General features: G+C 43.2%; 1 protein-coding gene across 5 annotated transcripts in view; it reads right to left on the bottom strand.

The window, feature by feature from the left end:
* Positions 1–7,899, bottom strand: part of PTCHD4 (patched domain containing 4) — a gene marked incomplete at its 5' end in the record, with an annotated part of 203,775 nt that extends 195,876 nt beyond the window's left edge. For 3 of the 5 annotated variants that reach the window (XM_082411626.1, XM_082411623.1, XM_082411625.1), the window contains one exon: positions 5,405–5,830. In XM_082411626.1, coding sequence (XP_082267752.1) covers positions 5,405–5,830 — 426 coding nt within the window. Of the gene's footprint in view, positions 1–5,230; positions 5,831–6,146 lie in introns of those variants that run through there. The other 2 variants (XM_082411624.1, XM_082411627.1) reach the window with 2 other exon arrangements.
* Positions 7,900–12,536: the final 4,637 nt, after the last annotated feature.

Below are 12,536 nucleotides of genomic sequence, written 5' to 3'. Positions count from 1 at the left end.
ATTTTTGGAAATTATTGAACGACAGTAATCAGCTTTAAGCTCAACCAGGTGACAGGCCCAACTACAGATGATAAGGATGAACATTTCCTTAATGTCACAGAAGAATCCTAGAGCTTGAAGCCCATACTGGAGATGGGACTTATCCGATGTCACACAGCTGATCTTTACAGAACTGGGGTCGGGACTCAGGTCTCCTGAATATTTCTCAATTTAGTCTGCATTGTATTATCCCATGCTATCTCATCAATTCTTTTTTCCTGATGCCAATTTAAGACAGAAGTACTCAAGCCCGCCTGGCACATAAGCCCCTGGCTCAGAACCATGGGTCACCTGACAGGCTTCCCACACTCAGTTGATCCTGGAGTCTCACCTTAATTTGTTCTGAGTTGATGTGAAATAATATTAAAGGTGAAATCATGTGCCAGTGAGGAATTTATTAAACCCTTTGTGGCAAGTTCCATGATAGTCAGATGGTAGGAGTCTGCCCAAACTGGAAGCTTTACTCCCTTGCGGGTGAATAAGGGAAGTGAAGCTTCACTGCACCTTCATCTGGGCTGGTCTCCTGAGTGAGCAAGGGGACTGGTGTAAAAGAGCAGCAGTGGTTTCAGCAGGGATTTGAGATGGCTTGGGAATTACGGCCCTAGTTCTTCCTTAACACAAAGGGCTGTTGTCACAGAGAATAGTGCAGGATGTACAAGGACCTGATATAGTACCGTGGTTAAGAATATAAACTTCAGTGCCAGACAGCCCTGGATTTAAATCCCACTTCCAACATGTACTACCTTGGGGACCTCTTAGAAGCCACTTGACCTCGTGGTCTTTAGGTTTAGGTTCCCAACTTATAGAAGGGGAATAAAAATATTCTTCCCGATTCATAAGCTTGTAAAAATGACATGCTGTGTATAAAACACCACATCGGTTAGGACACAAACTGAACATTCAATAAGGTAGCAATTTTTTTTCCCTTATTAAGAGAGAGAATCAGGAGTGTAAACTTTAATCTAAATATAAGAGAAGACCCTGACACAGCTGTCTTTTGAGGTTTTAGAATGAATTAGGGAAAGAAGTCTGTGGAATAACTTTTCCTGGAAATCTCTGAAAGTAATGCTGGTCTTTACTTTCCATGTTGGCTTAAGTTGCTCTCCCATTGAGATTGGAACTAATTAATGGCAACAGCCTCGAAATTAGGAAGATGTACTCAAAATGTGCCCAAGGAAACACTCTTTTAAGCAGCAGGAGAATCTATCTTTGCTCCTCTTCTTAAATGTGGTGCGTTGCAGCACATGCACTTCACTTCGACATCTGTTTAGAGGTGTGTATTAATGGAGTTTAATGGGGAGGACAGGCTGCAGGGGAAGCAGATATACTTCATTTGTTGCTCACCATTTGCCGTGGACCACACTTCTCTGTTTCTTCTTTACTTGGCCTTTTTCAGTGGTAAAAATTAAGAACTAGGGACATATGGAAATTGTTACTTTCTTGGAACTAGCAGATGGAAACGTGAGGTTATCACGGCCTACCTAAGAAGCAGGGAAATATTGCCTGTAACCACTTGAGCCCCCTGAGTTATAATGACAATATTTCTTGGAGTCCAGAGCAATCCTTGCTTAAGGGTTTTGAGTGCCTGTCTCATTTTAATCAAGAGACTGGTTCCAACAATATGTTATGTGTTTAATTTCAAAATTCAGTCTGGCTGCATTGTATTGACTTATACAATATGTATGTTTAAATAAGTAGAAAAAATGGTCCCCGAATTACCAGGGTCAAAAAATTTACAGAAATCTGGAGAGTGTAGAGAATACCTTTGAAGTAAAAGCACATCATAGAATTTGAAAAGCGATGATAACTTTGCAATGTTACAGTACAAATGAACAAGTTAATCAACAGACCGGTCAGTGATGTAAATACTGTCTGCATAGAACTGGGTTGCGGGGGGGGGGGGTTGTGAATAGTACAGAAGGAATGTAAGACTTGACCTCTGTGCTTACTCAGGGATATAATAACGTAAAGATTATAATGACAGGCACAATTGTAGAGTTCATATTATATAGGTGTAGGAATTTCAGATTCTGGTGTCTTTTCTACACAGCTTTTGAAAATGTGTGTATGTCTCATTTCTTCTGTAGTATTCTAAGCTGACTGCTCCTTTTTTCGTATCAGCTTTATCTGAGCCTCTCTTTGGAATTCCATACCAGCAACTTTTTGTGTCCCTGCTTGTCTGGATCACCTTGTCAAGATAATCATGTTTATCAGAAGTCTAAACCTTTCTGTGCTCAGAACTACTTGGGTGTCTTAATAATATTTGGAAGATGCCCTTCCAATTGTCATAACTAAGATTTCTGGCCGCTCCTTTCTGTCAATCAGTGTTTATACATCTTCAGACTACCTCCAGGCTCTGACCTACTGCTTCTTTTATGTCAAGAGATTGCCAATTCCTACTCACACTGTCCAGCCCCTGCCATTTATTTTGCATTTTTCCTTAACTATTGATTCTCTGCCCATGAACAGCATTATCTAGCACTAAAATTTTCCACAGTGGCCTGAGTTGGGAAGATCGGTGACCCAAGTATGACAGAGGAAAGCAACATTAATTAGAGGGCCAAAAACTGTGTATATAAAAATTTCTCTCAAATCTCATACAACAGAAGTTCTCAAACTTTATTGTGGGTCAGCATTCTAGGGACACTCTTTGAGTATCACTGTCACACATGAATTAAAATCATTTCCAGATCACATATGATCAAAACAAAAGCCCATCTCACTTTGCTCTGTGCCAGGGAGTTCTTCACCTGAAAGGCCTTGCAGACTCTTTGATAGGATTCTAGGTATCCCTGGAATTCCACCAATTATATTTTATATTACATTAGCATGTGTGATATTATATCTGGATGCTTGAGAGGGACCATTACTCTCAGAAGATTACCAAATAATTCATTTACCCAAAAATAGCTTAAGGACCCCACTGACAGCATGCAAAGAGAGTCAAGCCAATGCATTTGAGGAGACATTGATATTAGAATGTAGCAGAAGAAGAGCTTTACAGATTAGAGAGCCAGTGTGTATATAATTCTCCTGTTCTTGTTATGGTTAGTAGAATAATTCCACTAGTACTACATGGCCCTTTGTAATCAATTACTCCATTCTTTGATTATCCACTGACTCCGATCAATATGCAGATCAACCAACCAATCAGCCAGAAAGTTTAGACAGAGCACCTATTATAGGCCTAGCCTAGTGGACCCAAAGATTGCAGAGTCCCTGCTGGCAGGTAACTCAGGGTGAGGACCCCAACTTCTACGATTAAGCCCCATTAGGGTAAGAACCTTGCTTTTCTTGCTCCAGACTGTGTGTGCCTAGAATAGCACCCAGTAAATCATAGGAACACAACCAATCATTATTAAAGGAGTGAATTAGAGACCTCAGGGGTTTGTATTGTAAATGTCATAATGATATTGCCGGATAAACAAAATGCCCACAGTGGTTGACTGGACAAAGCCCTTACACCTGGAGAGTACTGCTGACTCAAGGAAATAAGGGACTTAACTAAGACTGCATATTAATAAACTGCAAACTTGCTTCAATAGGGAAAACAAACTGAAGTTTAAATATGTCACAGTTTCAAAATCTTTCTTTACACCAGATGTTAGCACAGGACTCAGTTAAAAGACTGTAGGCGAAGAAGATCACCTTTTCACTGCATCCTTTTCTTGAGCAAGCAATAATGTTGATGGCAAAGGATTCAGGAAACGGAATGCATGCAACCCAACCACATACATTCATCATGCTCCTTTCAATAAGTGTGACGTAGTCAAGCCCTTACCTAGATTTCAAGCTGGTGAATCATCTGTCTAGTTTCACTAAACCCCAAGGTACTGCTCCTCTGAACAAGGGGCTGAAACCCTGTCAGCCTCTGGATACATTTAAACAAGGACAGTATGTTAAAAGGAAGCAGGTTATGGGATTTCCTGAGGAATCCTTAGTTTCTTAGTGCATTAAATCCTCCTTCAATTCAGGAAAAACAGCCTTTTTATCTCAAAAATCCTGAGAAACGTATTTTTAAAATTGTGTACAGACGCTGTATCAAATAAATAAATAGAAATATTAGTAATTTTCTATGTTTGGCCACCCATTCACTGAAACTGGGGTCCCTCCTATTCCATGATCTCCCCAGAAGCACACACACACCCTCATACACATTAGAAGAAAGAAAATTCCTTCTTCTTGGGAAACACCTGTCTCGGGAATTCTTGGCTGTGCAGCCTCTGAGCATGCACAGGGTCGAGCATACAAATGGTGCAGTGACTCTTTTGGAAGTCACATTTGTCCCTGAAACTTCAGTCACCTGGAGACTGTATGCCTCATTGCCTGCAGCAGCTCAAACCTGACAGTGTGGAATGAATTTAGAAATCTCATCTGAGCAACAAAATCTGAATTGAGAGTTTAAACAGTAACATCTATATAATGCCAAAATTATCATTCATGGCACCTTTTGCTGACTGTGGATTTTTTTCTTTTGCTATTGGGCTGTTATAATAATCTTGCTCTGGTTTGGATCGTGTGTGTGTGTGAGTGTGTGAGTGTGTGTGTGTGTGTGTGAAAGGAAGATAACAGGACTCAGTTAACTAGTACATCAGTTAGCCGCACATTTCTATTTTCACACATAGAAAATTTCTGCTGCTTTTGCTGTGAGAACACACATACACATAATTCCTGGAATCCTTACCCCATTCATACCCACTGTTTTCAGACACACACTCACAGGGCAGCGAAGCACAAACTCCCTACATGTCAAAATCAAGCCAGGTTGAAGATGTAAATAGGTGGATATGGCACCAGGTGGATGTGTAATCAGTAATAAGAAATACATCGAGCCCCATAATGAAAAGAAATCCCCCAAATTGTTCAGGATTCCCCCTCCCCCTTCCATTCACTGATTTATTAACCCTGAACAAAGATGTAATTGCAGGGTCTCAGAAACAACTTTTTTTTTTTTTTTCACTTTTGGCATTTGTTTCGTTTGGCTTTGAATTTCTTAGTATCTAGTCATGCCATTTATTGCCTGTTTTCTTCACTCAGTTGCCCATCGTTTCTCCCCCCCCCAACCCCCAAAATGAAAGAAGCATCAGCTTCTGAGTCTTAAGGATGAGACCTCTGCATTTTCTTTGCTTGTTTAGGGCAAGAAATGAAGTGCTGCCTCTTTAACTGGCAGAAGCATGCAGGAGAAGCATACCTTTAATTTAGTGTTGGGATACCTCACTTGCACCCTGGCTGTTGTCTTATTGGAGACGGCAGCCTGCCTGAGATCCTCTAGCACTGAAATAATATCATCCAGCACGCATTTCTTATCCTGATTTCTCAACACACACAGATGGGAAAAAGTATAATTATAGCCCTTGTGGTTCACCTTCATTTCCAGCACGGCTCGGTGGGTCTGCAGGATCCCCTCAGCCTGGAGCAAAATATTGTCCCCGGGTGGGGAGAGGAGGATCACCCTGCCATACCTCCCGGGGGTGTGTAAGTCCGAATAGAGCTGGCTTTTGGACTGGTCCAGGGGGAAAAGGCTGCTGGCCAGGCTGCGCTCGATCTTGGCCAGGCTGTGGCTGGGAGCGACCAGGCGCTCCAGGTCGCCCTCGGGCTGGAAGCGGTTGAGCGCGCTGAGGCCGAAGGTGATGGTCAGGACTGCGGGCACGGTGAGGAAAAAGACCGGGTGCCGGCTCACGCACAAGCCCAGCCTGTGGCAGAACGACTGGAGCCCTCTGCGAAGCACCTGCCGCAGCATCCTCCACCAGGTCCAGCTCGCAGGCGCTCCCGGCCGTCTTAAAAAGCACATGTGACATGTGTAAGCGCCGGGCTACCCCCTCGTCTCCCCCGTCCCACCCGCTCCGGGTCTGCCCCTCGCCCCACCGCCGCCGCCGCCTTCCCGCCCCCTCCGCGCTCACCCCTCACCACTCCACCCGGTCTTTCCCCGGCCCCACCTCCATGCGCTCCTACTACTCTTTCAAACACTGCAGCAAGTTGCAGCAGGGCGGGCAGGTACCCAGCGCGCGCGCGGGGGCGGGCGGCGGGCGGCGGGCGCTGCGGGGGCCCTCTGGCCCACCCCTCCCCGGCCTCCCCACACCCCGGCCGCCTCCCGCGCCCCCTCTCACCGCATGAGCGGCGATCCCGCGGTCTAGCCCTTCATCCCGGTGCTGCAGTCCCACGGCCTCCCTCGCTGGAGGTGGTTCCGTGCGGAGCGTCCCACAGATGTGGATTTCCTCTCCGTCCTGGTGGGGTTCGGCGCCTAACTGGAACCATGTGGCTCGGTGTTGTAAGAAGCAGACATGTGCCCCACGAGGTGGGGCGGGAGGAGGGAGAAGAGAAGGGAGGGAGCGGGGGATGCAGGGGGGGCGGCAGCTAAGCTTTTTGTTTTTTAGGAGGCTGACAGTTATTTTTAGAGTTTTGTTTTCCCTCTTCGCTCCCCGCTGGAGTGAATGGAAGAGGAGATGGTGAAGGCGCCGCTGGCCCATTGGAGCGGTGGCGATTAGAGCCTAAGAAGGGGGTTTGGGGTGGGGGGCGTGGAGGGAGGGACTCGAGGGCTTTTGGCAGAGGCAGCCTTTTCGCCTTTCCGGATTCCCTGTGCTCTCTAATTCAGCTTGTCGGCCCAAGAAAAGGAGCAGAGAGGATGATGCTGCATTTTTAACACACCACAAAGCATGCAAAGGATTTCCTTGCAGCGCCTTCCACTCTGTCATTCCCCAGACTGGACGGCTGCAGCCGAGGCTGCCAGAGACCCCATCTATTGGCGGTGCGTTGGGCTCTAGGGATCCTTCCTTGCTCTGGTGATTGGAGAAGAGGCATTTGCCAATAGCAGTCGCCTGTGGCTTAGGGTGTGTGTGTGTGTGTGTGTGTGTGTGTGTGTGTGTGTGTTGGAAGTGAAGATCCACAGACAATATGTGGTTTCTCATAAAATATTACATTCACTTTCTGTACTTTTGAAGTTTATGACCAAAAGTTCTTAAGGCTTGTTTCAATCTCCTTCCCCCATTTTCCCTTCCACCCCTCATCCCTGAGAACCTGAGAACCTCCATTTTCTCGTGGGAGTGGAACTCCAGAAACAAACGTCTGGGGACACCCATGACAAAATCTTTGAATAAAGAAGGCGAGATAGGTAGGGGGAAACACATTGGAGTCAACTAATGTATGAAACAGAGCCACCTTCACCACATGGTAAAGAAAACTCCCACCAGGTGCAGTTCCTCCCTCCATACCCAACAGTGTGAAGGTGAAGAACCCTTACCTGCAAATCAGATCAATTTCAAAAACTTTAATATTAATAAGTGTGTGTATTGTTATTTTCTACCTATTGGGGCTCTCACAAATTCACGTTCCAAAAAGAACATGAAGGAATTTTGAGGCCAAATTCTAAAGTTTGATTGTGAACAGGAGATCTACTTTCCAAAGTTTCTGTTCTTTTTGTATTGCCCTAATAGAGAAGATTGAGTTTCAAGAGATGATTCCACTCACACTCTCTTAATCACAATGAAAGGGCCCATCCTTCATTAGATGCTTAGAGATGTACCCATCAATGCATACAAACAAGCCAAAGGACTTATCCGCTTAATTGATGCCTTTATTTTTGCTAATGGTTCAGTTCTTCAGTTAAGAGACCAATGAGACAACAGACAGCTCAGAAACAGGGTCAATGCTAAAGGTGGTGTTGTTCATAAAATTAAAGAAAAATCTTAGCCTTTTAAAATGGAAAGTGTTTTTGGTGACCATTCAGCTTGAATTCCTACCCAGGGCAGAAATACCTTCTGTAATATCCCCGATGGTTCTCTATCCAGCCCCAAGCTGCAAAATTCTCACATCTAAAAACTCACTAATTTTTCCAGAAATCATTCTGTTGTTAGACAGAGTTTCCTATCTGACAGAGAAAGGAAATACATGGGTCTATACTAATCCCTGTATATGTGTATCTGTATGTAGTTCTTTATGTAACTCTCTGTATCTATATTAAGCTAAATATGAGTTTATACTTATGTCTCTAACTATAATCTATTGCCAGATGGATAATTGTAGCCTCTTCCCCTTGCTTACCTGTAACCTCCCACTCCAACAGTGAGAAACCAGCTCTGTGGGAAATTTTTAAATCACTTTGCTATAATGAAAACATATTAACTTTTAATTAGAAAAAATGTTTAAGGGAAAGAAGGAAAGCATGGTTTCTTAATTTTGATACTGTAAAAGTTAGTGCCAAATACCATTATGGAAGAAAAGAATGGTTTCTTAATTTTGATACTGTTAAAAGCTAATGCCAAATACCATATTGGAAAGATAAATTATATGCTAAAAATAAAGGAAATGTTAGCAATATTCTAGATCAACCTACGGGTTAATTTGCACTAAAACATCAGTGGATACCAATCATGTGATAATTCTAGTGAATCTGATGTAAAATCAAGCTTAATATAAAGCTGAAAGCAGTGCACTTAGGGACCAATCAATAACAACACAATAATCTGTACTGTTTAGTTCATACAGGATTTGCCTTTTCTGATATATCTTAGTCAAGATCAGTCTTCAAGACCTGGAACTAGGGCTTCCCTGGTGGTGCAGTGGTTGAGAATCTGCCTGCCAATGCAGGGGACATGGGTTCGAGCCCTGGTCTGGGAAGATCCCACATGCCGCGGAGCAACTGGGCCCGTGAGCCACAACCACTGAGCCTGCGCGTCTGGAGCCTGTGCTCCGCAACAAGAGAGGCCACGATAGCGAGAGGCCCACGCACCACGATGAAGAGTGGCCCCCGTTCACCGCAACTAGAGAAAGCCCTCACACAGAAACGAAGACCCAACACAGAAAAAAAAAAAAAAAAAAAAAAATTAAAATTAATTAATTAATTAATTAAAAAAAAAAAAAAGACTTGGAACTAAGTCGGATTTTATCCACTTGTCCTTTTGTAGGATAGGATACCAGAAGTAGGTGAACTTGACACAGAACATCTGAGTTCTAGGTTAGCTCTACAATTTACTTGTGGGTGTTTTGGACAAGACACCCAACTCTCTGAGCCTCAGTTTTTGTTGTTTATAAACTTGAATTATATTAGCCCACTTGTTCACTTCAGTCATATCACTATTCACCAAAACTCTTTAACTCTGGTGTATTAATTAATGCTATAATACTAGCAATTGTAACAAATAAACCTCTAAAACTCAGCAGTGTAAAACAATGAAAGTTTATATCTCATTCAAGGTTAATAGTCTATTTTGGATATTCCTTCTGAGCAGGAACAGGTAGAACACAGAGACCTGTTTCCATGGGTCACTCATCTGCCTTTAACTCATGGCTTTCAAGGTCATTCCTAAGACCATTTCCTAGCCAGGCAGCTGAAAGGGGGAGAGAGCCTGGAGTAGCACATCTGGAAGGTTTATGGCACAGTCTGGAAAGAAGCATACATCACTTCCTCTTATACGCCTCTGATTAGAACTTAGTCACAAGAGAAGCTGAATAATGCAGGTTAGCTGTGTATCTAGGGAGAAGAGAAAATGGGTATGATGATCATGGTGCCAACCCCCTCACCCCTTTCCTGGATTCTCTTGCCCTCTTTACCCAAGTCCCTGTTATATGTTCAAGGTGAACATCTGGTACCCTTTGTCTTTTCACATGGAACTCGTTGTTCTGCCACTGTCATCTCAAGCAATGCTGGCTTTTGGGTTTTAAGAAAATGCTCTTGGGGCTCCTTCTGTGATGGCTTTAAGGAGTCTGCATTGGATCTTCCACACTTCTTGGTGAGGCCTGTTGTATCCAGGAAGGGCACATCTCAGAGGGAAAGTTTTAGAGGCAATTTGGTCTTTACCATGTTGGATATTTCCAACTGCAACTAGTTTAATAATAAGGATATATTTCTCACACATGCATGACAAGATGTCCAGAAGAATGGCAGTTATAGAGCTGGTTAATTTAGGTTCAAGTGTGTCATTAGGAATCCAAGTCCTTTTCCTCATTCTGCTTTGTCCCTCCCTAGAGCATGGGCTCTACAGGCAATGCATCCAGGCAAAATAAGAGCCCAGGGAAAAGGAAGCTGCCTCTTTCTCTGCATCTCTCCTAAGAGTGAAGAAGTCTTTCCCAAAAGACCCCCAACAGATTTCCTCATAAGTCTCATTTATCTAAATCAGTCACTGGTGAGAGGAATGATAACACAGTAATTGGCTTAGACCAATCTGGCCTCAGGCTGTGGCTGGGAATGGGGCCAGCGTCCTCTCTGAGCACATCGTCATATGGGAGGAGTTTACGTGGGGTTTATTTTGTTTGTTTTGTTTTAAGCAAAAGTTTCTTTAGAAAGAAGCATGGTGTGATGGCAGGGGTGTTTGACTGCGGGGCATCCAGCACTAACTTTGGTGCTGAGTATTTCTGTGCGGAGCAAATTAGTTTCTGGAGACTATGCTTTCTGAATGGAAAATAGAGCTGTGATCAGACAAAGAAATTTTTCTGGTTTGTAATTTATTTATGTTAAAAAGCTTTACAGTGGTATACAAAGGATATTTGATATCTTTAAAATTGCCTTTATTTAAATAGGATAGAGATATACAAGTAGTATTCTCCTAGAAACTCCACTCTCTCTGATCACCGTATCTGTGTGGGATGAAACTGACTGACCCAAGGAGTCCATGCAAATTGTAAGTGAAAATTATAAGTTTAGATAGGATTTGCATTAATGGACAACCTAAAACTTATCATCTATAAAGTTGTGCATCAAATGTGGCTTACAGGTTCAGTCTCATTGCCATGTTGTTGCACCCGGTATGCTTAAAACCTAAAGTAAACATCATTCTCATTCTAACAGTAAAATATCCACACTACATATTCAAAAAAGGAACAAAAGGGTGTAGACATCCACTTTTATACCATTTATAAATAAATCATCAGGACTGAATTTTTGCCAGAGCTACTATTTTCCTGTGGTGGAACATGGTTCAAGTTCTGAAGATTTCATGCGGTCAAGCTTCTGCTTTTGTATTAATCATTAGTTAGTCTGTCCTCCTGCTTAACTATTGTATCACCTTGGTCAAATCATTAAATGTCCTTATGCCTTAGATTTATATCTGTAAACTAATACAATTAGAATTGAGCTAAAGTGATGTTAATTTCACTCCAGGTTTGATGCCATGATCTTCTGGAACTTAAGCTCATGGGGTTCATTTGCTAGGTTTGCTACATCTTAACAAGGGTAACCTCTGATTCCCTACTAAGTCTCAGCTTCCCTTTCCTGGTTACTATTTACACAGTATCAAACACAGAACCTCTGAGGGTTGGGAGTGGCCCAGTACACAAGGAGACCACAAGCTTTGCTTTGGGTCTGGAAAAAGACAGAGGCTGGAAAAATACTTGGAATATTGTGGCCACAGGGGAGTAGCTGGCCTGAAGATTAAGAACTGCCTGCCAAGGTACAGTATAGTGCAGAGTCTTATTGGATCAAGGCACAAAGATGGTGTGCTGCTTTGTACACATTCAATTTTCAATCACTTAAATAAACATTTTCTAATTTAGGTAGAAGTAGGCCACACTTTTTTTTTTAAACCATTTTTAAATTTAATTTTGTTTTTTCTTTTAAAATCCAAATGTAGTATAGGTCAGTTTTGCTCTACAAAAATTGAAGGGTTTTCTACACATTTCCCCTTCCTTCCTTACTTTCCTCTCTTTTTCCCTCCTTCCCTTTCTTCCAATAGGAATTCTTTTTTCTCAAATATTCCTAGCAAGGCCTTCTGCAAATTATTCTAAAAAATATCTCTCTTTCTTCCAGATGAACTCAGGAGGATATTTCTTTCATATTATTTGTTACAAAGTTATACATTTTCCAAAAAGCTTGTGCTTATATTCAAAATGGGTTGTTGGTTACCAAACTGGGCTTTTGGTGGTGTTACTGCACCCAGGGAGAAGCCTGTTCTTAAAGGAGCAGTGCTCAGTAACTACTGTGTGCATCACTTTCAGGCCCGACCATGAAAATGCCTCCTATGCCCTGATAGGGCAGTTCTCTCATCAGATCCTGACAAAATAATTTTGTGAAGCCATTTGCTGAGTGGAAGAAGGCATCATATTTGCCAGGGAAGAGATATTCTACTAGGGAAACAGTAGGGATGTTGCCCCTGGATAGAGCTCCACCTTTATTACTGCCTCATCAGAGAGCAAGCAACATAGATGCCACTGTAAAGAAAACAGCAACTGATGACAACACTCCCTGTCTCTGGTAACAGTGTTACCCACCAGGGTTCTGGCCTTACCCAAGCAATAGAAATTGACTAGAGGCCCCACAAGAAATTCAGGCAAGGCTTTATTGGGGCGCCTGCTGCAGCAGGGGAGAGTGAGAACAAACAACAGTTTCCTTCACCTGCTCTTTCAGGGGCGGGGGCAGGCACTTGCTCTTTCAGTGGCGGGGGCAGGTCGAGCTGATTCCTTATACGGGGTGACGGTAGGGGTGTGTCCAGGGGTCAGGCCGGAGGGGTGTCTTAGCTGGTTAACTATCCCTTAGCTGGTGGTGTGTGCAGGTGGCACGCTCAGTACCC

Source organism: Balaenoptera physalus, assembly GCF_965194825.1.
Source record: "Balaenoptera physalus genome assembly, chromosome: 11".
Lineage (NCBI taxonomy): Eukaryota > Metazoa > Chordata > Mammalia > Artiodactyla > Balaenopteridae > Balaenoptera > Balaenoptera physalus.
This window is presented reverse-complemented; position numbering and strand designations above follow the sequence as displayed.